This window comes from Cherax quadricarinatus, chromosome 41 (genome assembly GCF_038502225.1).
Source record: "Cherax quadricarinatus isolate ZL_2023a chromosome 41, ASM3850222v1, whole genome shotgun sequence".
In the NCBI taxonomy this organism is placed as follows: domain Eukaryota; kingdom Metazoa; phylum Arthropoda; class Malacostraca; order Decapoda; family Parastacidae; genus Cherax; species Cherax quadricarinatus.
Genome location: NC_091332.1, coordinates 31,740,822 through 31,768,062, shown reverse-complemented (window position 1 = coordinate 31,768,062; position 27,241 = coordinate 31,740,822). Strand labels below are relative to the sequence as shown.

Genomic DNA, 27,241 nt, shown 5'->3' with positions numbered 1-27,241 from the left:
GTGGGTGTACATGGCAACACGCCAGTTACGTGGGTGTACATGGCAACACACCAGTTACGTGGGTGTACATGGCAACACGCCAGTTACGTGGGTGTACATTGCAACATGCCAGTTACGTGGGTGTACATGGCAACACACCAGTTACGTGGGTGTACATGGCAACACGCCAGTTACATGGGTGTACATGGCAACACACCAGTTGCGTGGATGTACATGGCAACACGCCAGTTACGTGGGTGTACATGGCAACACGCCAGTTCCGTGGGTGTACATGGCAACACGCCAGTTACGTGGGTGTACATAGCAACACACCAGTTACGTGGGTGTACATAGCAATACACCAGTTACGTGGGTGTACATGGCAACACGCCAGTTACGTGGGTGTACATGGCAACACGCCAGTTAGGTGGGTGTACATGGCAACACGCCAGTTACGTGGGTGTACATGGCAACACGCCACTTACGTGGGTGTACATGGCAACACGCCAGTTACGTGGCAACACACCAGTTACATGGCAACACACCAGTTACGTGGGTGTACATGGCAACACGCCAGTTACGTGGGTGTACATGGCAACACGACAGTTACGTGGGTGTACATGGCAACACCAGTTACGTGGGTGTACATGGCAACACGCCAGTTACGTGGGTGTACATGGCAACACACCAGTTACGTGGGTGTACATGGCAACACGCCAGTTACGTGGGTGTACATGGCAACATGCCAGTTACGTGGGTGTACATGGCAACACACCAGTTACGTGGGTGTACATGGCAACACGCCAGTTACATGGGTGTACATGGCAAGACACCAGTTCCGTGGATGTACATGGCAACACGCCAGTTACGTGGGTGTACATGGCAACACGCCAGTTACGTGGGTGTACATGGCAACACGCCAGTTACGTGGGTGTACATAGCAACACACCAGTTACGTGGGTGTACATAGCAACACACCAGTTACGTGGGTGTACATGGCAACACGCCAGTTACGTGGGTGTACATGGCAACACGCCAGTTACGTGGGTGTACATGGCAACACGCCAGTTACGTGGGTGTACATGGCAACACGCCACTTACGTGGGTGTACATGGCAACACGACAGTTACGTGGGTGTACATGGCAACACGACAGTTACGTGTGTGTACATGGCAACACGACAGTTACGTGGGTGTACATGGCAACACGACAGTTACGTGGGTGTACATGGCAACACGACAGTTACGTGGGTGTACATGGCAACACGACAGTTACGTGGGTGTACATGGCAACACGACAGTTACGTGGGTGTACATGGCAACACGACAGTTACGTGGGTGTACATGGCAACACGACAGTTACGTGGGTGTACATGGCAACACGACAGTTACGTGGGTGTACATGGCAACACGACAGTTACGTGGGTGTACATGGCAACACGACAGTTACGTGGGTGTACATGGCAACACGACAGTTACGTGGGTGTACATGGCAACACGACAGTTACGTGGGTGCACATGGCAACACGCCAGTTACGTGGGTGTACATGGCAACACGACAGTTACGTGGGTGTACATGGCACCACCACAGTTACGTGGGTGTACATGGCAACAACACGCCAGTTACGTGGGTGTACATGACAACACAACGGAGTTACGTGGGTGTACATGGCAATACAACGGTGTTACGTGGGTGTACATGGCAACACAACGGAGTTACGTGGGTGTACATGGCAACTCAACGGAGTTACGTGGGTGTACATGGCAACACAACGGAGTTACGTGGGTGTACATGGCAACAACGGAGTTATGTGGGTGTACATGGCAATACAACGGAGTTACGTGGGTGTACATGGCAACACAACGGAGTTACGCGGTTGTACATGGTAACAACGGAGTTACGTGGGTGTACATGGTAACACAACGGAGTTACGTGGGTGTACATGGCATCACAACGGAGTTACGTGGGTGTACATGGCATCACAACGGAGTTACGTGGGTGTACATGGCAACACAACGGAGTTACGTGGGTGTACATGGCAACACAACGGAGTTACGTGGGTGTACATGGCAACACAACGGAGTTACGTGGGTGTACATGGCAACACAACGGAGTTACGTGGGTGGCCACGGCAACACAACGGAGTTTAGACTAAGCAATAACTCGGTTACTTGTATACATTAGATAAAGCCAGTCAACCTTGTTGTATAATTGTAAATGATTCAGTGAGCAGTTCCCTACATACGTATGAGTTATGTGTGTGTGTGTACTCACTTATTTGTGGTTGCAGGGGTCGATTCATAGCTCCTGACACCGCCTCTTCACCGATCGCTACTTGGTCCTCTCTCTCCCTGCTCTTGAGCTTTATCATACCTCGTCTTAAAACTGTATGGTTCCTGCCTCCACTACGTCACTTTCCGCACTATTGCACTTCCTAACAACTCTGTGACTGAAGAAATACATCCTAACATCCCTTTGACTCATCTGGGTCTTCAGCCTCCAATTGTGACCCTTTGTTTCTGTGTCCCATCTCTGGAACATCCTGTCTGTCCACATTATCAATTCCTCGCAGTATTTTGTGTGTCGTTATCATGTCTTCCCTGACCCTCCTGTCCCTTTATGTCATCAGGCCGATTTCACTTAACCTTTCTTCGTAGGACATTCCCCATAGCTTGACGTGCTTGACCAGGTGTGGTTTCCAAACTGGTGCTGCGTACTCTAATATGGGCCTGACGTACACAGTGTACAGTGTCTTGAAAAATTTCTTACTGAGGTATCGGAACATATGCTGCAGCAGTTATATAGTTGGCGTGCACCTCAGGAGATGTGCTCGGTATTATACTAACCCCAAGATCCTTTTCTTTGAGTGAGATTTGCAATCTTTGGCCACCGAGCCTATACGCTGTCTGTAGTCTTCTTTACCCTTCCCCGATCTTCATGATTTTGCATTCGGCGGGGTTGAAATTGAGGAGCCAGTTGCTGGACCAGGCTTGCAGCCTGTCCAGGTCTCTCTGTAGTCCTGCCTGATCCTCATCCGATTTAATTCTCCTCAATAACTTCACATCATCTGCAAACAGGGACATTTCTGAGTAAATCCCTTCCGTCATGTGATTCACACATACCAAAAACAGCACTATTCCTAGGACTGACCCCTTTGGAACCTTGCTCGTCACAGGCGCCCACTTTGACACCTCGTTGCGTACAATGACTCCTCGTTACCGCCCCGCCAAGTATTCTCTGATCTATTGCAGTGCCCTTCCTGTTATGTGTGCATGATCCTCTAGCTTTTCCGCAAATCTCTTGTGATGAACTGTGTCAAAGGACTTCTTGCAATCCAAGAAACTGCAATCTACCCACCCCTCTCTCTCTCTCATGTCTTATTCTGTTACCGTGTCATAAAACTCCAGTATGTCTGTGACACAGGATTTCCCTTCCCTGAAACCGTGCTGGTTGTCGTTTATCAGCTTGTTCTTTTCTAGGTGATCCATCATTCTCCTGATAATCTCCATAACTTTGCATACTAAACAAGTCAGTGACATTGGTCTGTGTTTAATGCCTCGTGGCCGTATCCTTTCTTAAAAATTGGAACTATATTTGCCGTCTTCCATACCTCAGGCAGTTGCCCAGTATCAATGGATATATATATATATATATATATATATATATATATATATATATATATATATATATATATATATATATATATATATATATATATATATATATATATATATATATATATATATATATACATATGTGTGTGTGTGTGTGTGTGTGTGTGTATGTGTGTGTGTGTGTGTGTGTGTGTGTGTGTGTGTGTGTGTGTGTGTGTGTGTGTGTGTGTGTGTGTGTGTGTGTGTGTGTGTGTGTGTGTATACATTGATTGAGAGACAACAATAAGTGTCCGGGGCCCAAGACTGTTCAACTGCCTCCCAGCATACATAAAGGGGATTACCAACAGACCTCTGACTGTCTTCAAGAAGGCACTGGGCAGGCACCTAAAGTCAGTACTTGATCAACCGGGCTGTGGTTCGTCCGTCAATTTGCGTGCGGCCAGCAGTAACAGCCTGGCTAATCAAATCCTGATCCATCATGAGGCCTGATCCGAGACCGAGCCGCGGGGGAGTTGGCCCCCGAAACACTCTCCAGGTATGTTTCGTGTGTGTGTGTGTGTGTGTGTGTGTGTGTGTGTGTGTGTGTGTGTGTGTGTGTTTTAAGTACACAGGAAACTTAATATTTTTTGCAACTGCCTGGAAATCACATGAAAAATTCGACCAATATTTAAGTAGTTTATGTGAATGTAAGTAAGATTAAGTAAGATGGGTCTCACCTTGACGGGCAGCGACCAGTGTTAACACACACACTAAAACTGTAACATCCATGGCTACCACCTCACTAAATCCACTAGTTCAACACCACATTTGTATATAATAAAGTCTGTATCATAGTGAAGTTACCTTCACCAAGAATCACTAAGCACTGTCATGTAATAATATCTCAGCATCAACACTCGTGGTGTCTCCAGCATCAACTTTTCTCGAGTAGCAGAGAAAGTTTGAGGAGCACTACTAGCACACTCCTTCCCTGACGGAGTCTGGTACCACACTGACTCCCACACTGAGAGAAGCGGTATAGTGCGAGAACTGCAGGAATAATTGGAAGAGGAGGAGGCAGAGGGAGAGGAGGAGGCAGAGGGAGAGGAGGAGGCAGAGGGAGAGGAGGAGGCAGAGGGAGAGGAGGAGGAGGAAGAAAAGGAAAAGGAGAGGGCGGTGAAGAAGTTGGTGTTGGAATGAGTTCTGTGGTTGGAGTATCCGTAGGTGGAGTAGTGGAGAGGGAAGAATGAGAGGATGACTGGGTGTATGTGGGGAGGTAGGGTAGGTGAGAAGTAACGGGGTGGGTGAGACCATGGTGGGTGTGAAGTAACGGAGTGGATGAGAAGTAACGGGGTTGGGCGAGAAGGTACGGGCTGGGTGAGGTTGACCTCAGACACATCCAGGCCACCTGGCAGACCACAGACACATCCAGGGCACCTGACAGACCACAGACACATCCAGGGCACCTGAGAGACCACAGACACATCCAGGCCACCTGACAGATCACAGACACATCCAGGCCACCTGACAGACCACAGACACATTCAGGCCACCTGGCAGACCACAGACACATCCAGGCCACCTAGCAGACCACAGACACATTCAGGCCACCTGACAGACCACAGACACAATCAGGCCACCTGGCAGACCACAGACACATCCAGGCCACCTGGCAGACCACAGACACATTTAGGCCACCTGGCAGACCACAGACACATTCAGGCCACCTGACAGACCACAGACACATCCAGGCCACCTGACAGACCACAGACACATTCAGGCCACCTGACAGACCACAGACACAATCAGGCCACCTGGCAGACCACAGACACATCCAGGCCACCTGGCAGACCACAGACACATTTAGGCCACCTGGCAGACCACAGACACATCCAGGCCACCTGACAGACCACAGACACATTCAGGCCACCTGACAGACCATAGACACATCCAGGCCACCTGACAGACCACAGACACATTCAGGCCACCTGGCAGACCCGACACATACAGGCCACCTGGCAGACCACAGACACCAGGGCACCTCACTGGCCATAGACACATCCAGGTCACCTGACAGACCACAGACACATCCAGGTCACCTCACTGGCCACAGCCACATCCAGGCCACGTTACTGATCTCAGACACATCCAGGACACCTGAGAGACCACAGACATTCAGACCACCCGACAGACCACAGACACATCCAGGCCACCTGATAGACCACATACATATCCAGGGCACCTGATAGACCACATACACATCCAGGGCACCTCACTGACCACGGACACATCCAGACCACAATCAGTACATGCGACCTCACTCTTCTACACTCCGTGAAGTTCACAACAAACGCTGGGTTTAAATGGCGATGTGTGGGTGTGAGTTGGCGTGGCGGGAGAGTAACAGCAGGGGGAAGAGGTGATGGGGTGAATGAGGGGTGATGAGGTGAGTGAGGGAGGGGTGTCGAGGCATGTGGGGTGCTCCAGTTCGAATGAAGGGGTTATAGGATGGGTGTCGGTTGAAAGGATAGTTATGAATGGGTGAGAGTGACGTAGAAAACGAAGGGTAATGGGTAGTTGATGAGGTTATCAGGATGGATAGATAGCAGGGTGAATGAAGGCTATAATGGTATATATACATTACCGACAAGTTGATGAATAAGATACATGTTCAACACCAGGGTAACTTTATTCTGCCAGTGGCAGAATAAATGAAAATCACTAAATGAAATAATGGACTACGTGACAAGAAAATCCAAGGAGGAAGAGGAGAGGAGAGGTCTCAAGGGCAACAGAAATAATGGGAAGACCAGAACGCGCCTTAGTTTACTCAAAGGCGTAGGAAGGCCAAAACTAAGTGTGCTAGAGAACGGAAAGAGTATAGAAGACAAACGACCCAGGAAAATAGAGAGATTTGTCGAAGAGCCAGAAACGAATATGCAGAGATAAGAAGGGAGGCCCAGCGACAAGACGAAAACGACACAGCATCTAAAGCCATGTCTGACCCGAAGCTGTTGTGCAGCCACATCAGGAGAAAAACAACAGTCAAGGACCAGGTAATCAGGCTGAGAATAGGAAGGAGAGGAGATCACATGAAACGACCGAGAAGTATGTGAAGAGGTCAACACGAGGTTGAAGGAAGTATTTTCAGTGGAGACAGAAAGGGCTCAGGAAAGCCGAAATGGTGGGGTACACCAACAAGTGCTGACCACAATACACACAAGCGAGGAGGAGGAGGAGGATGAGGAGGAGGAGGTGAAGAGGCCGTTAAGTGAACTAGATGCCTCAAAGGCGGTGGGACTGGACAATATCTCTCTGTGGGTCCTGAGAGAGGGAGCAGAAGCACTGTGTGTCCCACTAACAACAATATTCAGCACATCCATCGAAATTGAGCAACAACCTGAGGTGTGGAAGACAGCAAATGTATTCCCAATTTTTAAGAAAGGGGACAGACACGTGGCATTAAACTGTAGACCAGTTCATTAAACAAGAGTGGCAGACTGAATGACTAATGGAGGAAGTATGACTGGTAGTATGACTGGTAGTATGCCTGTTAAGAGAGGGGTATATGAGCTGTTACCTTACCTAACCCATCAATTACATACCCAGGGCAACATACATTTAGAGCAGGTCGCTCCTGTCTGTCTCAACTACTGGATCACTACGACAAGGTCCTAGATGCACTAGAAGACAAAAAGAATGCAGATGTAATTTATACAAACTTTGCAAAAGCCTTCGACAAGTGTGACCACGGTGTAATAGCGCACAAAATGCGTGCTAAAGGAATAACAGGAAAAGTTGGTAGATGGATTTATAATTTCCTCACAAACAGAACACAAAGAGTAGTAGTCAACAGAGTAAAGTCTGAGGAGGCTACGGTGAAAAGCTCTGTTCCACAAGGCACAGTACTTGCTCCCATCTTGTTTCTCATCCTCATATCTGACTTAGACAAGGATGTCAGCCACAGCACCGTGTCTTACTCTGCAGATGACACCCGAATCTGCATGACAGTGTCTTCCATTGCAGACACTGCAAGGCTCCAGGCGAACATCAACCAAATCTTTTAGTGGGCTGCAGAAAACAATATGAAGTTCAACGATGAGAAATTTCAATTACTCCGATATGGTAAACATGAGGAAATTAAAATTTCATCAGAGTACAAAACAAATTCCGGCTACAAAATAGAGCGAAGAACCAATGCCAAAGACCTGGGAGTGATCATGTCGGAGGATCTCACCTTCAAGGACCATAACATTGTATCAACGGCATCTGCTAGAAAAATGACAGGATGGATAATGAGAACCTTCAAAACTAGGAATGCCAAGCCCATGATGACACTCTTCAGGTCACTTGTTCTATCTAGGCTGGAATAATGCTGCACACTAACAGCACCTTTTAAGGTAGGTGAAATTGCCGACCTAGAAAATGTACAGAGAACCTTCACGGCATGCATAACGGAGATAAAACACCTCAATTACTGGGAGCACTTGAAGTTCCTGAACCTGTACTCCCTGGAATGCAGGCGGGAGAGATACATGATTATATACACCTGGAAAATCCTAGAGGGACTAGTACCGAACTTGCACACGAAAATCACTCAAAACGAAAGCAAAAGACTTGGCAGACGATGCAACATCCCCCCAATGAAAAGCAGGGGTGTCACTAGCACGTTAAGAGACCATACAATAAGTGTCAGGGGCCCGAGACTGTTCAACTGCCTCTCAGCATACATAAGGGGGATTACCAATAGACCCCTGGCAGTCTTCAAGCTGGCACTGGACAAGCACCTAAAGTCGGTACCTGACCAGCCGGGCTGTGGCTCATATGTTGGATTGCGTGCAGCCAGCAGTAACAGCCTGGTTGATCAGGCTCTGATCCACCAGGAGGCCTGGTCACAGACCGGGCCGCGGGGGCGTTGACCCTTGGAACTCTCTCCAGGTAAACTCCAGGTTAACCCTCCCTCCCTCCCTCCCTCTCCTCTTTCACGCAACGAGGGACCCATGTGGACCGAGTAGCGTCACTTGGCTCTCTGCTCTCATCAAGTATGTAAGTATAGAGCTCTACTCTTAAATATTTAATGTTCACTTTTGCTTTCTCAATTCATTAGATAAAAGTTATACTCTTATGATTTTTAACTTTTGTTCTGACTTAGGTAAAATTACGTTATAACGTTATCATTACTCATCACCATTTCTTTTAAAACCCTTCAGCCTATCATGTGACTGACTCCTTGTTCGGCTTGTAATTTTCTTTTTATTTCCTTCTTAGCCTTGTTTGATGGCTAGGGTCACCCACCAGATGAGGGACGAGACGAGCGCCATTGATTTAATAATAGGTCAGAAACAGAAGAATCCGTAGTCTTGGGAACTGTTGTTCCTTCACCTTTAGATCTACACTCCTGTATCACGAGAACTCTGCTGTTACACCCACCTCTGGGCAAGTCAACAGCCCTACTTGGGAACTGTTTTCTATACCACGAGGACAGTTACTATCTCGGCAACATACTGAGGAACTAGCCTTTATACTCTGTTGCTAAATCTCCAGCGTCCTATTACATATCAGTTATTCCTGTGCGCCTTGCCATAACATCGGTTATTCCTGTGCGCCTTGCCATAACATCGGTTATTCCTGTGCGCCTTGCCATAACATCGGTTATTCCTGTGCACCTTGCCATAACATCGGTTATTCCTGTGCGCCTTGCCATAACATCGGTTATTCCTGTGCGCCTTGCCATAACATCGGTTATTCCTGTGCGCCTTGCCATAACATCGGTTATTTCTGTGCGCCTTGCCATAACATCGGTTATTCCTGTGCGCCTTGCCATAACATCAGTTATTCCTGCAGTATAATGTGATCCTTTATTGACAACGTTTCACCCACACAGTGGGCTTTTTCAAGTCACACACAGATCTACCTGGGGTGGAAGGTACGGGAGTATTTACCTGGAGAGAGTTCCGGGGGTCAACGCCCCCGCGGCCCGGTCTGTGACCAGGTCATGTTCAGAATGTTGAGGTCAGGTGGAGAATGCTGCATCTGATGAGCTGCCGGGTGGAGTTATAGAGTCTTGGGTAGCTTGGCAGGGGTATTGGACAAGTTGTGAGTAGACCTTCTGCAGTGTTCTATGTTCTTATGTAGGATAGCGATGAAGAAGTTTCTTGGCGAGTGGTTCAGCTATGTTATAGAAGCCGTTGTTCTGGTTGAAATTGTTGGTTATAGAGATAAGCGATGATTCCAGGATTCTTCGGTATTGAGTGTTGTCTTCTGTGGCGATAAGTCTTGAGTTTCTGTAGTTAATTAAATGGTTGTGTGAATTGCGATGTTGTACACAGGCATTCCTTGTATCGTCAGTCCTGCTTGCATATTGGTGTTCTGAAATACGTGTTTGGAGGTCTCTTGATGTTTCGCCCACATATAATTTGTTGCAGTCATTACAAGGGATTATGTATACCCCTGCAGAGAATGGAGGCTTGTCCTGTCTACTACTGGACCGGGCCGCGGGGGCGTTGATCCCCGGAATGACCTCCAGGTATGACCTCCAGGTAACAGTAAAATGTATGGACTTACGAAGCCACTGTATGGCGAAACGTTTCCTCAATAAAAATACACAAGTGTTGCACATGTCTAATTTATCTGCTGAAGAACGAAACAAAAATACTTGTTAGAAAAATGGAGAACTGAATACATCATACAGAGTCTAGGTCAGAAGGAGCAAATTAAAACCCTTTCCCAGGCCTGGGAAAGGGTAATCACCCCTTTACCAGGAGTGGAAAAGGGTGATCACCCCTCTCCAGGCCTGGTAAAGGGTTTAATGAATGTGAAATATGTAAAAACTATTGTTTCTCATTTGTAAAATCTATGGCAAAATTCACATCTTTTAGGGGGCCTTAAGGGAGATTACACTCACACTGACGACAACAAAGAAATGAGTGAAATACCCGAGTCATAATATTACTCCATGTTTCGAGAGTCGGTAATCAGTCTAAAGACTGACAGCCTAAGTGAGTTCCTCATGGATAAAACTTAAAACTCTGTCGACTTCTCCATATTTTCTTACATAAAGCTAATCCCAGATTCGTGAAATTTCACACTCTTCAAGAATCGTAAAATGCCACTATCTCGTGCCTGGACACGACCATCTTCCCTCAGTCGTTAAAAATCCACTGATGTCCCAAAGGTTGCCGTTAAATAATCGCCAAAAACAACTAAAAACTGACAGCACTAACGTTCCACAAAACTGACAGCACTAACGTTCCACAAAACTGACAGCACTAACGTTCCACAAAACTGACAGCACTAACGTTCCACAAAACTGACAGCACTAACGTTCCACAAAACTGATAGCACTAACGTTCCACAAAACTGATAGCACTAACGTTCCACAAAACTGACAGCACTAACGTTCCACAAAACTGATAACACTAACGTTCCACAAAACTGACAGCACTAACTGATAGCATAAGCGTTCCACTAAACTGATAACACTAACATTCCACAAAACTGATAGCACTAACATTCCACAAAACTGACAGCACTAACGTTCCACAAAACTGACAGCACTAACATTCCACAAAACTGATAACACTAACATTCCACAAAACTGATAGCACTAACGTTCCACAAAACTGATAACACTAACGTTCCACAAAACTGATAGCACTAACGTTCCACAAAACTGATAACACTAACGTTCCACAAAACTGACAGCACTAACGTTCCACAAAACTGATAGCACTAACATTCCGCAAAACTGATAGCATAAGCGTTCCACAAAACTGATAACACTAACATTCCACAAAACTGATAACACTAACATTCCACAAAACTGATAACACTAACGTTCCACAAAATAGAATTCTTTTATAGACTTTGAAGACTAAAGAAGGTAAGTCATATGTAAACAGCTGCACCACTCAGAGCAACAATCAGTAAACAGCTGCAACACTCAGAGCAACAATCAGTAAACAGCTGCAACACTCAGAGCAACAATCAGTAAACAGCTGCAACACTCAGAGCAACAATCATTAAACAGCAGCAACACTCAGAGCAACAATCATTAAACAGCTGCACCACTCAGAGCAACAATCATTAAACAGCTGCACCACTCAGAGCAACAATCAGTAAACAGCTGCAACACTCAGAGCAACAATCAGTAAACAGCTGCACCACTCAGAGCAACAATCAGTAAACAGCTGCAACACTCAGAGCAACAATCAGTAAACAGCTGCAACACTCAGAGCAACAATCAGTAAACAGCTGCACCACTCAGAGCAACAATCATTAAACAGCTGCACCACTCAGAGCAACAATCATTAAACAGCTGCACCACTCAGAGCAACAATCAGTAAACAGCTGCACCACTCAGAGCAACAATCAGTAAACAACTGCACCACTCAGAGCAACAATCAGTAAACAGCTGCACCACTCAGAGCAGCAATAATTTTGAGCAGATTGATCTTGCCTCTCGCAATTGCTGGACGATTAAGTTATAATTCTGAAAGCATTGGAAGGCAAGCAAAATGTTGATAAAGCGCTCACATACCCTGCAAAAACCTATGACAAGTGTGACCATGTTGACAGCTGAGACAATGCATGAGAAAGGAATAACTGGATAAGTGGGCAGATAAATATTTAACTCACAAACGAACTGAGCGCAACAATAAAGGAAAAGTTGCCCAAAGCACATAATAATAATAATAATAATAATAATAATAATAATAATAATAATAATAATAAATATCACAAGCTCCTGGAGAATAGAGGACAATCAAGGAAGGCAATAGTACTCGACCCACTTCTCTTTCACAGTCTCATTCCCGACACAGAGAAGACTGGAATGAAGTATAATTCAAACTTGATCAGTCAGAGAAGCAGTAATTTAATGTGAATGATTTACGAAAGATACTGCCAGACATACTGCCAGACATACTGCCAGACATACTGCCAGACATACTGCCAGACATGTTATCACAGCCGCAAGAAAACAATAAGCAGTAAATTTTGAGTCTTCAAAACATGAGATGCCAAGATGATAATTAAACTCTTCGAAGTCACTTTCTCTCAGGACTGGAATGCTGCTGTATATGTTTATTAATAACCTAAATTATCCTGATGAGATGTACATTATCCATTATCCTGATGAGATGTACATTATCCAATATCCTGGTGATGTACATTATCCATTATCCTGGTGAGATGTACATTATCCATTATCCTGGTGATGTACATTATCCATTATCCTGATGAGATGTACATTATCCATTATCCTGGTGATGTACATTATCCATTATCCTGGTGAGATGTACATTATCCAATATCCTGATGAGATGTACATTATCCATTATCCTGGTGAGATGTACATTATCCATTATCTTGGTGAGATGTACATTATCCTGATGGGATGGATAATGTACAGAAAACATTCACTTTCCTGAACATATATACTAAGTGAAACATTTACTAGGAACGCTTGAAACCCCTCATGCAATACTCCTGGGAACGTAGACAAGTTCCATCCTGGGAACGTAGACAAGTTCCATCCTGGGAACGTAGGCAAGTAAGCTATATCAGAAGTTCCATCCTGGGAACGTAGGAAAGTTCCATCCTGGGAACGTAGGCAAGTAAGCTATATCAGAAGTTCCATCCTGGGAACGTAGGCAAGTAAGCTATATCAGAAGTTCCATCCTGGGAACGTAGACAAGTAAGCTATATCAGAAGTTCCATCCTGGGAACGTAGACAAGTAAGCTATATCAGAAGTTCCATCCTGGGAACGTAGACAAGTAAGCTATATCAGAAGTTCCATCCTGGGAACGTAGACAAGTAAGCTATATCAGAAGTTCCATCCTGGGAACGTAGACAAGTAAGCTATATCAGAAGTTCCATCCTGGGAACGTAGGCAAGTAAGCTATATCAGAAGTTCCATCCTGGGAGCGTAGACAAGTAAGCTATATCAGAAGTTCCATCCTGGGAACGTAGACAAGTAAGCTATATCAGAAGTTCCATCCTGGGAACGTAGGCAAGTAAGCTATATCATCCTGGGAAGTTCCATCCTGGGAACGTAGACAAGTAAGCTATATCATCCTGGGAACGTAGACAAGTAAGCTATATCATAAGTTCCATCCTGGGAACGTAGACAAGTAAGCTATATCATAAGTTCCATCCTGGGAACGTAGACAAGTAAGCTATATCATAAGTTCCATCCTGGGAACGTAGACAAGTAAGCTATATCAGAAGTTCCATCCTGGGAACGTAGACAAGTAAGCTATATCAGAAGTTCCATCCTGGGAACGTAGACAAGTAAGCTATATTATAAGTTCCATCCTGGGAACGTAGACAAGTTCCATCCTGGGAACGTAGACAAGTAAGCTATATCATAAGTTCCATCCTGGGAACGTAGACAAGTAAGCTATATCATAAGTTCCATCCTGGGAACGTAGACAAGTAAGCTATATCAGAAGTTCCATCCTGGGAACGTAGGTAAGTAAGCTATATCAGAAGTTCCATCCTGGGAACGTAGACAAGTAAGCTATATCAGAAGTTCCATCCTGGGAACGTAGACAAGTAAGCTATATCAGAAGTTCCATCCTGGGAACGTAGACTATATCAGTATCCTGGGAGTAAGCTATATCAGAAGTTCCATCCTGGGAATGCAGGCAAGTAAGCTATATCAGAAGTTCCATCCTGGGAACGTAGACAAGTAAGCTATATCATAAGTTCCATCCTGGGAACGTAGACAAGTAAGCTATATCATAAGTTCCATCCTGGGAACGTAGACAAGTAAGCTATATCATAAGTTCCATCCTGGGAACGTAGACAAGTTCCATCCTGGGAACGTAGACAATATCATAAGTAAACGTAGACAAGTAAGCTATATCAGAAGTTCCATCCTGGGAACGTAGACAAGTAAGCTATATCATAAGTATAAGTTCCATCCTGGGAACGTAGACAAGTAAGCTATATCAGAAGTTCCATCCTGGGAACGTAGGTTCCATCCTGGGAACGTAGACAAGTAAGCTATATCATAAGTTCCATCCTGGGAACGTAGGCAAGTAAGCTATATCATAAGTTCCATCCTGGGAACGTAGGCAAGTAAGCTATATCAGAAGTTCCATCCTGGGAACGTAGGCAAGTAAGCTATATCAGAAGTTCCATCCTGGGAACGTAGACAAGTAAGCTATATCATAAGTTCCATCCTGGGAACGTAGGCAAGTAAGCTATATCATAAGTTCCATCCTGGGAACGTAGGCAAGTAAGCTATATCAGAAGTTCCATCCTGGGAACGTAGACAAGTAAGCTATATCATAAGTTCCATCCTGGGAACGTAGACAAGTAAGCTATATCAAGTAAGCTATATATCAGAAGTTCCATCCTGGGAGTAGACAAGTAAGCTATATCATCCATCCTGGGAACGACAAGTAAGCTATATCATAAGTTCCATCCTGGGATCGTAGACAAGTAAGCTATATCAGAAGTTCCATCCTGGGAACGTAGACTATATCATAAGTTCCATCCGGGGAACGTAGACAAGTAAGCTATATCATAAGTTCCATCCTGGGAACGTAGGCAAGTAAGCTATATCAGAAGTTCCATCCTGGGAACGTAGGCAAGTAAGCTATATCAGAAGTTCCATCCTGGGAACGTAGGCAAGTAAGCTATATCATAAGTTTCCTCCTGGGAACGTAGACAAGTAAGCTATATCGTAAGTTCCATCCTGGGAACGTAGGCAAGTAAGCTATATCATAAGTTCCATCCTGGGAACGTAGGCAAGTAAGCTATATCATAAGTTCCATCCTGGGAACGTAGGCAAGTAAGCTATCTGGAGTTTATCTGGAGAGAGTTCCGGGGGTCAACGCCCCCGCGGCCCGGCCTGTGACCAGGCCTCCTTAGGTCAGTGTCCCAGGATGCGACCCACACCAGTCGACTAACACCCAGGTACCCATTTTACTGATGGGGAACATAGACAACAGGTGGAAAGAAACACGTCCAATGTTTCTACTCTGGCTGGGAATCGAACCCAGGCCCTCACCGTGTTAAGCGAGAGCGTTAACCACCAGGCCACCAGAGCCCTATATCAGAAGTTCCATCCTGGGAACGTAGACAAGTAAGCTATATCAGAAGTTCCATCCTGGGAACGTAGGCAAGTAAGCTCTATCAGAAGTTCCATCCTGGGAACGTAGGCAAGTAAGCTATATCAGAAGTTCCATCCTGGGAACGTAGACAAGTAAGCTATATCAGAAGTTCCATCCTGGGAACGTAGACAAGTAAGCTATATCAGAAGTTCCATCCTGGGAACGTAGACAAGTAAGCTATATCATAAGTTCCATCCTGGGAACGTAGGCAAGTTAGCTATATCATAAGTTCCATCCTGGGAACGTAGACAAGTAAGCTATATCAGAAGTTCCATCCTAGGAACGTAGACAAGTAAGCTATATCAGAAGTTCCATCCTGGGAACGTAGACAAGTAAGCTATATCATAAGTTCCATCCAGGGAACGTAGGCAAGTAAGCTATATCAGAAGTTCCATCCTGGGAACGTAGACAAGTAAGCTATATCAGAAGTTCCATGTCGAAAATTATGGAAGGTTTGGTCTTAAATATTCACACAAAGATCACATCCTGTGAAAAATACTCCCGTTCAAAATCAAAGGTGTGATGAGTACATTAAGAAACAACATTCTCCAGTAGAGGATTTTAAAATTTCCTGTCTGATCCTGATTAGCCGGGCTATGGTGCATACCTTATCCTGCGTCAGTGAGCTTGAGGCTGACTGACGTGCCCGGGTTGGGAAAGAAACATGGCTTGTGAACCAGGCTGCCCAGTCTATGTGGCATTTGTGTGGCCGAGTGAACTAGAGCGCTGCCTGGGAATCTTGACCTGGCGACTGCGATCTTTATATCTATATGTCGTGCCGAATAAGTAAAACTTGCGATTTTGGCTTTAATGGCAGCACACTTCTTGCCGAAAAGGGGCAAGCGAAAATTTGTGTATGCAGTAATTTCGCAAAAATCATTCTAAATCTAACGAAAAAATCTTTCATTCAACACTTTCAACATCACTCACACAATCACTGTCATTGCAGAGGCGCTCAAATACGACAGTTTAGATGTCCCTCCAAACTGTCAATATCTTAAACCGCTCGTTTAAAGTGCAGGCATTGTACTTCCCATTTCCAGGACTCAAGTCCGGTTTTCCTGAATCCATTCACTGAATATTACCCTGCACACACTCCAACAGCTCCTAATGTGTGTGTGTATATATATATATATTTTTTTTTTTCAACAAGTCGGCCGTCTCCCACCGAGGCAGGGTGACCCAAAAAAGACAGAAAATCCCCAAAAAGAAAATACTTTCATCATCATTCAACACTTTCACCACACTCACACATTATCACTGTTTTTGCAGAGGTGCTCAGAATACAACAGTCTAGAAGCATACACATATATACACAACATATCCCTCCAAACTGCCAATATATATATATATATATATATATATATATATATATATATATATATATATATATATATATATATATGTATATATATATATATATATATATATATATATATATATATATATATATATATATATATATATATATATATATATATATATATATATATATATATGTATATATATATATATATATATATATATATATATATATATATATATATATATATATATATATATATATATATATATATATATATATATATATATATACATACATAAAGTATTTTATGTGAATGTAAGAGTAAGTAAGATGGGTCTCACCTTGACGGGCAGCGACCAGTGTTAACACACACACTAATATTGTAACATCCATGGCTACCACCTCACTAAATCCACTAGTTCAACACCACTGTTTAAAGCATTTGTATATAATAAAGTCTGTATCATAGTGAAGTTACCTTCACCAAGAATCACTAAGCACTGTCATGTAATAATATCTCAGCATCAACACTCGTGGTGTCTCCAGCATCAACTTTTCTCGAGTAGCAGAGAAAGTTTGAGGAGCACTACTAGCACACTCCTTCCCTGACGGAGTCTGGTACCACACTGACTCTCCCACACTGAGAGAAGCGGTATAGTGCGAGAACTGCAGGAATAATTGGAAGAGGAGGAGGAAGAGGGAGAGGAGGAGCTTGATTTACAGGAGGGGCAAGATAAAGGAAGAGGAGAAGAAGAAGGAAAAGTAGGAGGAGAAGCTTGATTTTAATGAGCAAAATCTGGAAGAGAATTAGCATGATCTGGAGGAGAATGAAGATGAGAACGTGGAAGCAGTGGTACGTGAAGGATGTTTTCACGTGTCAACGCCCCTGTGGTCCGGACCCAGACCTGGACTCCTGCAGGATCAAAGCCTGATCAACCAGGCTGTTACTGCTGGTCTCACGCACAGCAGTTTATCAACCACAACCAGGCAAATCAGGAAATGACTTGACAAAATTATCAAGTTTTCCCCCTGAATCCAGTAAGGGGTTGGTGATCCCCCTTATGTGTGAAGGGAGGGTTTTGAAAAGTCTTGGGCCCCGTACACTTATTGTGTTAACTCTCAGTGCACTAATGAAACACTTGATTTTTATTTGGTTTATTTTAAACCATATGTCAAGTTTCTTGCTGACTTAGGGATTAATTTATGTATTCAGATGTCAGAATTTTGTAGATGTAAATTATGATGAATAGTTATCTTCTGCTTCTCAAGGAGTACAGGTCTTGGGACTTCTAATCTGCTAAGTAATTTAAGTGTTTGACTGAACTTGAGTGTTCATTGAAGGTTCTTTGTTCATTCTCTAATTCTGAAATTTTGCCAGTCTTAAAGACTGTTACTGCAGGACAATATTCTACCAAGAGAGAATAACTTACCTAAACATGATCACTTGCTTGGCATGTGTTATGAGAGTTTCGTCATTCATCTTATTATTTTCCTCACAGTTGTGCTGATGATACTGTTGTGATCCTTGTTATCAAGAATCTGACATTATCATTCATTATCATTCCTATATCTTTCATGTTAGTTTTTTTTTCACTCTTCTGGATGAGTAAATTTTTTTTTTCACTCTAGCTTTTATTTCCTCAATTTATCTATAATGGAGTAATGGAAATTTGTTCTTCTTAAGCAATATGTTGTTTTCTGTTGTTTCTAGAAGACATTGTTTATAGTCACTTGGAGATCTGCACTCTCCTCCACTGATGCAACTCTCCTGCAGATTTAAGTATTGTCGAAAATAATGATCAGGGAAAGAAGTATTTTGGATTTATTTTATTATCATTAATTGCAACAAGTTCCCTCTGTCTCTACTGGACTCTGATTCCTTCAATTCAAGTTCAGTATCTAATATTTCTTTAGCCTGAGATTCCTTCCACACTCCAGATACTCTACAACCCTTGAGAATTTCTTTCATCCAACGTCGCTGTCCAGTAAAAGAGCTTCTCTCTCTTCTAGTTACATCTTTTCTTTTTTTTTTTCATTGTGATATGTTCGCAGAGTTTGCTTCTTGTGTCACAGAATGTATTCTCTCAAGACTCTGGTTCGTAGGTTGCTTCTTGTGCCACAGAATGTATTCTCTCAAGACTCTGGTTCGTAGGTTGCTTCTTGTGCCACAGAATGTATTCTCTCAAGACTCCGGTTCGTAGGTTGCTTCTTGTGTCACAGAATGTATTCTCTCAAGACTCTGGTTCGTAGGTTGCTTCTTGTGCCACAGAATGTATTCTCTCAAGACTCTGGTTCGTAGGTTGCTTCTTGTGTCACAGAATGTATTCTCTCAAGACTCTGGTTCGTAGGTTGCTTCTTGTGTCACAGAATGTATTCTCTCAAGACTCTGGTTCGTAGGTTGCTTCTTGTGTCACAGAATGTATTCTCTCAAGACAATGGTTCGTAGGTTGCTTCTTGTGTCACAGAATGTATTCTCTCAAGACTCTGGTTCGTAGGTTGCTTCTTGTGTCGCAGAATGCATTTTCTCAAGACTCTGGTTCGTAGGTTGCTTGTGTCACAGAATGTATTCTCTCAAAAGACTGGTTCGTAGGTTGCTTCTTGTGTCACAGAATGTATTCTCTCAAGTCTCTGGTTCGTAGGTTGCTTCTTGTGTCACAGAATGTATTCTCTCAAGACTCTGGTTCGTAGGTTGCTTGTGTCACAGAATGTATTCTCTCAACACTCTGGTTCGTAGGTTGCTTCTTGTGTCACAGAATGTATCCTCTCAAGACACTGGTTCGTAGGTTGCTTCTTGTGTCACAGAATGTATTCTCTCAAGACTCTGGTTCGTAGGTTGCTTCTTGTGTCACAGAATGTATTCTCTCAAGACACTGGTTCGTAGGTTGCTTCTTGTGTCACAGAATGTATTCTCTCAAGACACTGATTCGGAGGTTGCTTCTTGTGCTAAATGAAACAAGCAGTGAAGATTTTCTAAACAATACAGATCCGAACCCTTGCCTAGAAAAAATAAACTCTGCAGTTCTTGAGCTCTGCTCAAGGCACATTCCATTAAGAAAAAGAAAGAAGATGTAAACTAGAAAAAGAGAGATGCTCCCTATACAGATGAAGGCGAAGAGTCACAGAGCTGCTGAGTGGGGCCAATATATCTGAAATACGAAGGGAGGCACTGGTCAATGGAATTGCAAATATCGAACTTAAGCTGAAGGAAACTTACAGGAGACAAGAATCGCAAAATATTTCTTCTCTTATGTCAAATCTAAGGGAAAAACAACATCCAGTATTTTGACCCCTGCTTGAGCGGGATGGGACATACACAGATGACAGCCAATAAACGAGTGAAATACTAAAGTTCCAATACGACTCTGTGTTCAGTGAGCCACTGCCCAGACTAAGGGTCGACAATGCAAATGAATTCTTTATGAACGAAACCTAAAATTTGGTCATCTAAAAAATCTCGGATATTATTCTAACTCCACAAGACTTTGAAAAGGCAGTAAATGACATGACCATGCACTCTACCCCAGGCCCAGACCATGGAACTCTGTATTCATCACGAACTGCAAGAAGCCCCTGTCACGTGCCTTCAGCATTCTATGGAGAGGGAGCATGGACACACGGGTCATCCCATACACACTAAAAATAACAGACATAGCCCCACTCCACAAAAGTGGCAGTAAAGCAATTGCAAAGAACTACAGACCGATAATACTAACTTCCCATATCATAAAAATCCTTGAAAGGGTTCTAAGAAGCAAGATCGCCAACCACCTAGATACCCATCAGTTACACAATCCAGGGCAACACAACCCAGCTACGATGGCAAAGTTCTGGATGTTGTAGAGGATAAGCAAAATACAGATATAGTATACACAGACTTTGTAAAAGCTTTCGACAAGTGTGACCATGGTGTAATAGCACACACAATGCGGGATAAAGGAATAACAGGAAAAGTTGGTAGATGGACCTATATCTTCCTGACAAATAAAACACAAAGAGTAATAGTAAACAGTAAAGTCCGAGGCAGCTACTGTGAAGAGCTCTGTTCCACAAGGCACAGTACTCGTTCCCATTCTATTCCTCATTCTCATATCTGACAGACAGAGATGTAAGCCATACCTCCGTGTCTTCCTTTGCGGATGACACTCGGAGTTCATTACCTTTGTAAATTGTGAGTTCATTACCTCTGTAACTTGTTCAGTTATCAAAACTTTGAGGCCCAGTCCCTGGACCCATTATGTACCTCTGTAATCTTTTGACTACCGCCCACTGGATGGGTATGGGGTGCATAATAAACATATTAAACTAACTAATTGCCATGACAGTGACTTCCATCGAAGACACTGCGAGACTCCAAGCGGACATCAACCAAATCTTCAAATGGGCCACTCAAAACATTATGAAGTTCAATGAAGAGAAATTTCAACTACTCAGATATGGAAAACTTGAGGAAATTAAAACTGTATCAGCGTATATGACAAATTCTAATCATAAAATAGAGCGAAAAAGTAATGTGATGGACCTGGGAGTGATAATGTCAGAGAATCTCGCGATCAAAGACCACAACAATGTATCTAACTCATCTACCACGAAAATGATAGGATGGATAATGAGAACCTTCGAAACTAGGGATGTCAAGCCCATGATGATTCTCTTCAAATTGCTTGTTCTCTCTAGGCTGGAATACTGATGTACACTAACTGCCCCCTTCAAGGCGGGCGAAATTGCTGACCTTAAGAGTGTTCCAATAACTTTCACGACACACATAAGTACGATAAGGCACCTAAATGACTGGCAACGGTTGAAGTCCGTTGATTTGTATTCCCTAGAACGCAGGCGAGAGAGATACATGATACTATACACTTGGAAAATTCTAGAGGGATTAGTACCAAACTTGCACACGAAAATCACTCCCTATGAAAGCAAAAGACTCGGCAGGAGATGCAGCATTCCCACAATGAAAAGCAGCGGCGCCACGAGTACACAGAGACAACACAAAGAGTGTCCGGGGCCCAAGACTGTTTAACTGCCTCGCAGCATACATAAGGGGGATTACCAATAGACCCCTGGCTGTCTTCAAGAAGGCACTGGATAGTCAGTACCTGACCAACCGGGCTGTGGTTCGTACGTCAGTTTGCTTGCGGCCAGCGGTAACAGCCTGGCTGATCAGACCCTGATTCACCACGAGACCTGGTCTCAGACCAAACCGTGGGGGCCCTTGACCCCCGAAACCCTCTCCAGGTATACCAGGAGGTGAGACTCGGTCAGAGTACTTCTCTGGGGAGGTGCCTTGATCCCTGTGAGGATCGCTTGATACTGGGAGACATACTCTCCTCTCCTACCTTGGATCGAGGAACTATATGATCCCTACGGTGTTAGCGCTCCCACCCCGATTTTTAAAAATATCAGAATATAAATCCTTGTAAGTTAATTAAGAGGAATCTACCAGAGTTTATGATCTCATAAGTTACTCAAATAGGTGTTTCAGAGATGGAAGATTTAATGAATGTCAGTGTGTCAGTTTATTAACGTCATCCATGTGCACTTAATACGTTTTAATCCTGAAAAATCTAACTGCAACAACTGGGTATCGTTACTTTGTAGATATTTCTCCATCCAGTAACTTCGTCAACACAGTACAAGGTCATTATATGATGGCTTTAGAAATATTTATAGAAGTGTGGACGACGAGGTAATCAGTCCCTCAGGCTAGGAGCAGGTGATGAGTCCCGTAGTCTTTAAGTTTGTACATGACTATGGTGGTCATCACCTGCTCCTAGTCTGAGGGACTAATTACCTAGTCTACCACTGTTTTCTGTATATATTTCTTCAGTCTTCATAGACATCCATATATTGATAAAGCCAGTGGATGGTGATGCCCACATGTATCTAATTCATCATCTTGTCGGTGTTCACAACCATTCATAAACTATTTGTATCGGAATCTCGGCTCTCAGAAGGTACAACATGGCCTCCGAAATTAAGTTATGTAACAAAAAAAGAAACAAATGGTAGGGGGCGCAGCGATTTTGACGTGTTTATGATTCAAGAAGTAGATGGCGCTGAGTTAGACTTCCGCATTACTACCTGATAAACCTTGGCAATATGTCACACTACCTTTTTTCCTTCCACAAATCAATTTTACAGGTTAGGAGCTGTTACCTTACCTCATCTCACTTCAAAGTCCTGCCCTATCTAATGTACGCTAACCCCCGCCCCCCAGGATGCGACCTGCAACAGTCTACTAACTCCCTGGTATCTACTTTCTGCTAGATGAACAAGGACAGCGGGTGTGTGTTTCTCATTTATATTTAATATTATTATTACCGATGTTTTGAAGTCATGTAGTTTGTAGGTGACGTCAAAGGTTACGTTAACATCATGCTAGTGGTCAACAAGTGTCGGTAATACTGTTGTTTTTACCACTTCTGAGTCAACATAACTAAACCATAATACATTACTCTTATCGCTACTACAAACAGTAATTATCAATCATAATAATAATAATAATAATAATAATAATAATAATAATAATAATAATAATAATAATAATAATAATAATAATAATAATCATAACAACAACAACATATATTTATATGTCGTGCCGAATAGGTAAAACCGGTCAGTTAGCAAGAATTCATTTAGAATTAAGTCCATTCTAAAAAAATTCTCTTTTGTGTTTAAATATATATTTTCTCCATTTATGTTAATGCATAAATTAATAACCTTGTACCCAAAGAACCTTAGAAAACTTACCTAACCTTATTATAACAAGCGCAATTTAATTTAACCTAATCCAACTAAATATATTTTAAACAAGTTTACAATAATTTAATAATAAACACAATAAAATATATTTTTTTCGTTAGGCTCAGAATGATTTTTACGAAATGACTGCATACACAAATCTTCGCTTGCCTTATTCGGCAAGAAGAGCGTTGCTATTTAATCCAAAATAGCAAGTTTTACTTATTCAGCACGACATAAATATTATTATCCTACGAATTACCACTCACAAATCACAGGAAAATCACAGGAAAATCACAGGAAAATCACAGGAAAATCACAGGAAAATCACAGGAAAATCACAGGAAAATTATTAATTTCCCACGCAGATTCTGAGAAATTCAATCAACTGTTTATAACTATTTCAAACTTAATACTGAGATAATTTAGACTATTCTTCAGTTTGCTTCAGCACTTGTGTTTTTAGCTGAGTATATAACAATTTGCCATTTTTTAAGTAAAATGGAATATTACTGTCCATATAACTTGTGAATACCTAATGTGATCCACTTCGGGCTGGCCCGGTGGCCTGGTGGCTAAAGCTCCCGCTTCACACACGGAGGGCCCGGGTTCGATTCCCGGCGGGTGGAAACATTTCGACACGTTTCCTTACACCTGTTGTCCTGTTTACCTAGCAGCAAATAGGTACCTGGGTGTCAGTCGACTGGTGTGGGTCGCATCCTGGGGGACAAGATTAAGGACCCCAATGGAAATAAGTTAGACAGTCCTCGATGACGCACTGACTTTCTTGGGTTATCCTGGGTGGCTAACCCTCCGGGGTTAAAAATCCGAACGAAATCTTATCTTATCTTATCTTCAAATCATGAACTTAAGCACCATCCTACACTGATCATTTATCGTGTACTGATGTACAAGGAGCTGAGGTGATGCAATACACGGATTGTGCAAGACAGGTATACAATACCGACAAGATGGAAGTTAAGACACTTGTGCAACATCTGGTTATCTTTATTGTAGACGTTTCGCCATCCAGTGGCTTTATCAATACAGATTCTTGGACTTAATAAGAAATACGAATCTCTACAACCACGGTGCTCTAAACACCACCTCCAAGGCTGAGGGACTGATTACCTCATCTTTTGTACATAGTTCTTCGTATTTCTTATTATGTCCAAGAATCTTTATTGATAAAGCCACTGGATGGCGAAACGTCTACAATACAGATAACCAGATGTTGAACAAGTGTCTTAATACACGGATTCATTGTTACTTCACGTTAATTGCTCTTCCATTAGCTTCAAATTCTCACTGCTGAGGCTTAGTAACTAGGAAATGATTTTAAGAAAGTGAGTCATGTTCATGATCCGTATGACTAAAGTTGTAGGAGTCATTCTCAGCAGCCTGGACCGGCTCCCTTGACTTCAAAAACCTCTTTGCAATGTCGCTTAAAATGTTCAAAAGGGATGCTGCATAATTCAACAACAGCAGAGAGGTCAGCTGAAGTCTGTAGTTGATCATCAGCTACATCACTAAAATATATATTATTATTATTATAATCAAGGGGAAGCGCTAAACCCGGAGGATTATACAGCGCCTGGGGGGGGGGATGTGGAAGGCATTCAGGCTTAATTCGGGGAACTGGAGCACAGATCCAATTCCCTAAATCAAGTCTAGCTACTGCAGCTTACATTCAGAAGTGCTCTAGACTCTAAAATATATAGAGTCTAGAGCATTTCTGAATGTCTTCAGTATTTAATAGATGATGCACAATACCGGCGAGATGGTACCCGGGAAGTGTAGTCTGTCTTAATTTGTCAAAACATTCAGTTTATTGTCTTATAAATCTTGGAATATTTGGAATTCCTCTTTTGATTATATTCTCGTTTTATCTTTGGTGGGTTTTATGCACAGAAGGTTTTTGCTGATATTTGAGTACATAGGAGAAAAACTCTTCCGATAAGCTTCAGACTTTGACTGATGATCGGCTTTATTAAAAGAACTGACTCACGAAATCGTAATGACACGATTGCGAACAAACCATACCACGGGTGGGGTTAGAACCCGCGATCAGAGAGTCATAAAACTCCAGACCGACGCGCTAGCCACTGGACCAGCTGGCTACAATAAGATTCATCATAGGAAGGTTAACATAGGCCACCACTGTGACCATAAATGCAAGTTTTTACAGACGAATCTCCAGCTAACATGGCCGTGACGAACTCGCAATAGGCCTTTTTCTTAAATAAATAGGCCTCCATGTATTAATTTTGGCTTTGCATGTGTCAGTTTGCCAATTTAAAAAAAAATTGTCAAATTAGATTTTCACAGAAAAACAAAATCAAAATTTTCTTTGAGAATTATAAAGAATTTTAAATAGAACTGAAAAATATTAAAAAAAAATATTTTTTTTTTATAATGCTTTTAATTTTCAGAAGATTAGTGAACCTTAAAACCTCGGGTCAGAACCGTCACATTAGTGAACCTTAAAACCTCGGGTCAGAACCGTCACATTAGTGAACCTTAAAACCTCGGGTCAGAACCATCACATTAGTGAACCTTAAAACCTCGGGTCAGAACCGTCACATTAGTGAACCTTAAAACCTCGGGTCAGAACCGTCACATTAGTGAACCTTAAAACCTCGGGTCAGAACCATCACATTTTAGGGAACCGTGTCCCCACGTTCCGCGTTTTATTCGTCCACGTGTTCCGCGTCCACGTGTTCTGCGTGTTCTGCGTCCACGTGTTCCGCGTCCACGTGACGCAAGGCTGTGGTTCCTAACTTCAAAATGCCATATCCGGTAAGGTTCGAATTTTCACCCCAGGTCATCTAATACCACGTCATCTAACACCACGTCATCTAATACCACGTCATCTAATACCACGTCATCTAATACCACGTCATCTAATACCACGTCATCTAATACCACGTCATCTAACACCACGTCATCTAATACCACGTCATCTAATACCACGTCATCTAATACCACGTCATCTAATACCACGTCATCTAATACCACGTCATCTAACACCACGTCATCTAATACCACGTCATCTAACACCACGTCATCTAACACAACGTCATCTAACACCACGTCATCTAACACCACGTCATCTAACACCACGTCATCTAATACCACGTCATCTAATACCACGTCATCTAATACCACGTCATCTAATACCACGTCATCTAACACCACGTCATCTAACACCACGTCATCTAACACCACGTCATCTAACACCACGTCATCTAACACCACGTCATCTAATACCACGTCATCTAATACCACGTCATCTAACACCACGTCATCTAATACCACGTCATCTAATACCACGTCATCTAACACCACGTCATCTAATACCACGTCATCTAATACCACGTCATCTAATACCACGTCATCTAACACCACGTCATCTAACACCACGTCATCTAACACCACGTCATCTAACACCACGTCATCTAACACCACGTCATCTAACACCACGTCATCTAAC

The 27,241-nt window shown here is 43.1% G+C and overlaps 1 protein-coding gene across 2 annotated transcripts in view; it reads right to left on the bottom strand.

Annotated features, from left to right (window-relative positions):
- LOC128695783 (roundabout homolog 2) overlaps window positions 1–17,617 on the bottom strand; it is a 56,011-nt gene extending 38,394 nt beyond the window's left edge. Inside the window, exon 1 of one of the 2 annotated variants that reach the window (XM_053786606.2) lies at window positions 17,346–17,617. In XM_053786606.2, the coding sequence (XP_053642581.2) occupies window positions 17,346–17,397 (52 nt within the window). In that variant the 5' untranslated portion in view covers window positions 17,398–17,617. Of the gene's footprint in view, window positions 1–4,309; window positions 4,572–17,345 lie in introns of those variants that run through there. The other variant, XM_053786605.2, reaches the window with a different exon arrangement.
- Between the last annotated feature and the right edge of the window lie 9,624 nt (window positions 17,618–27,241).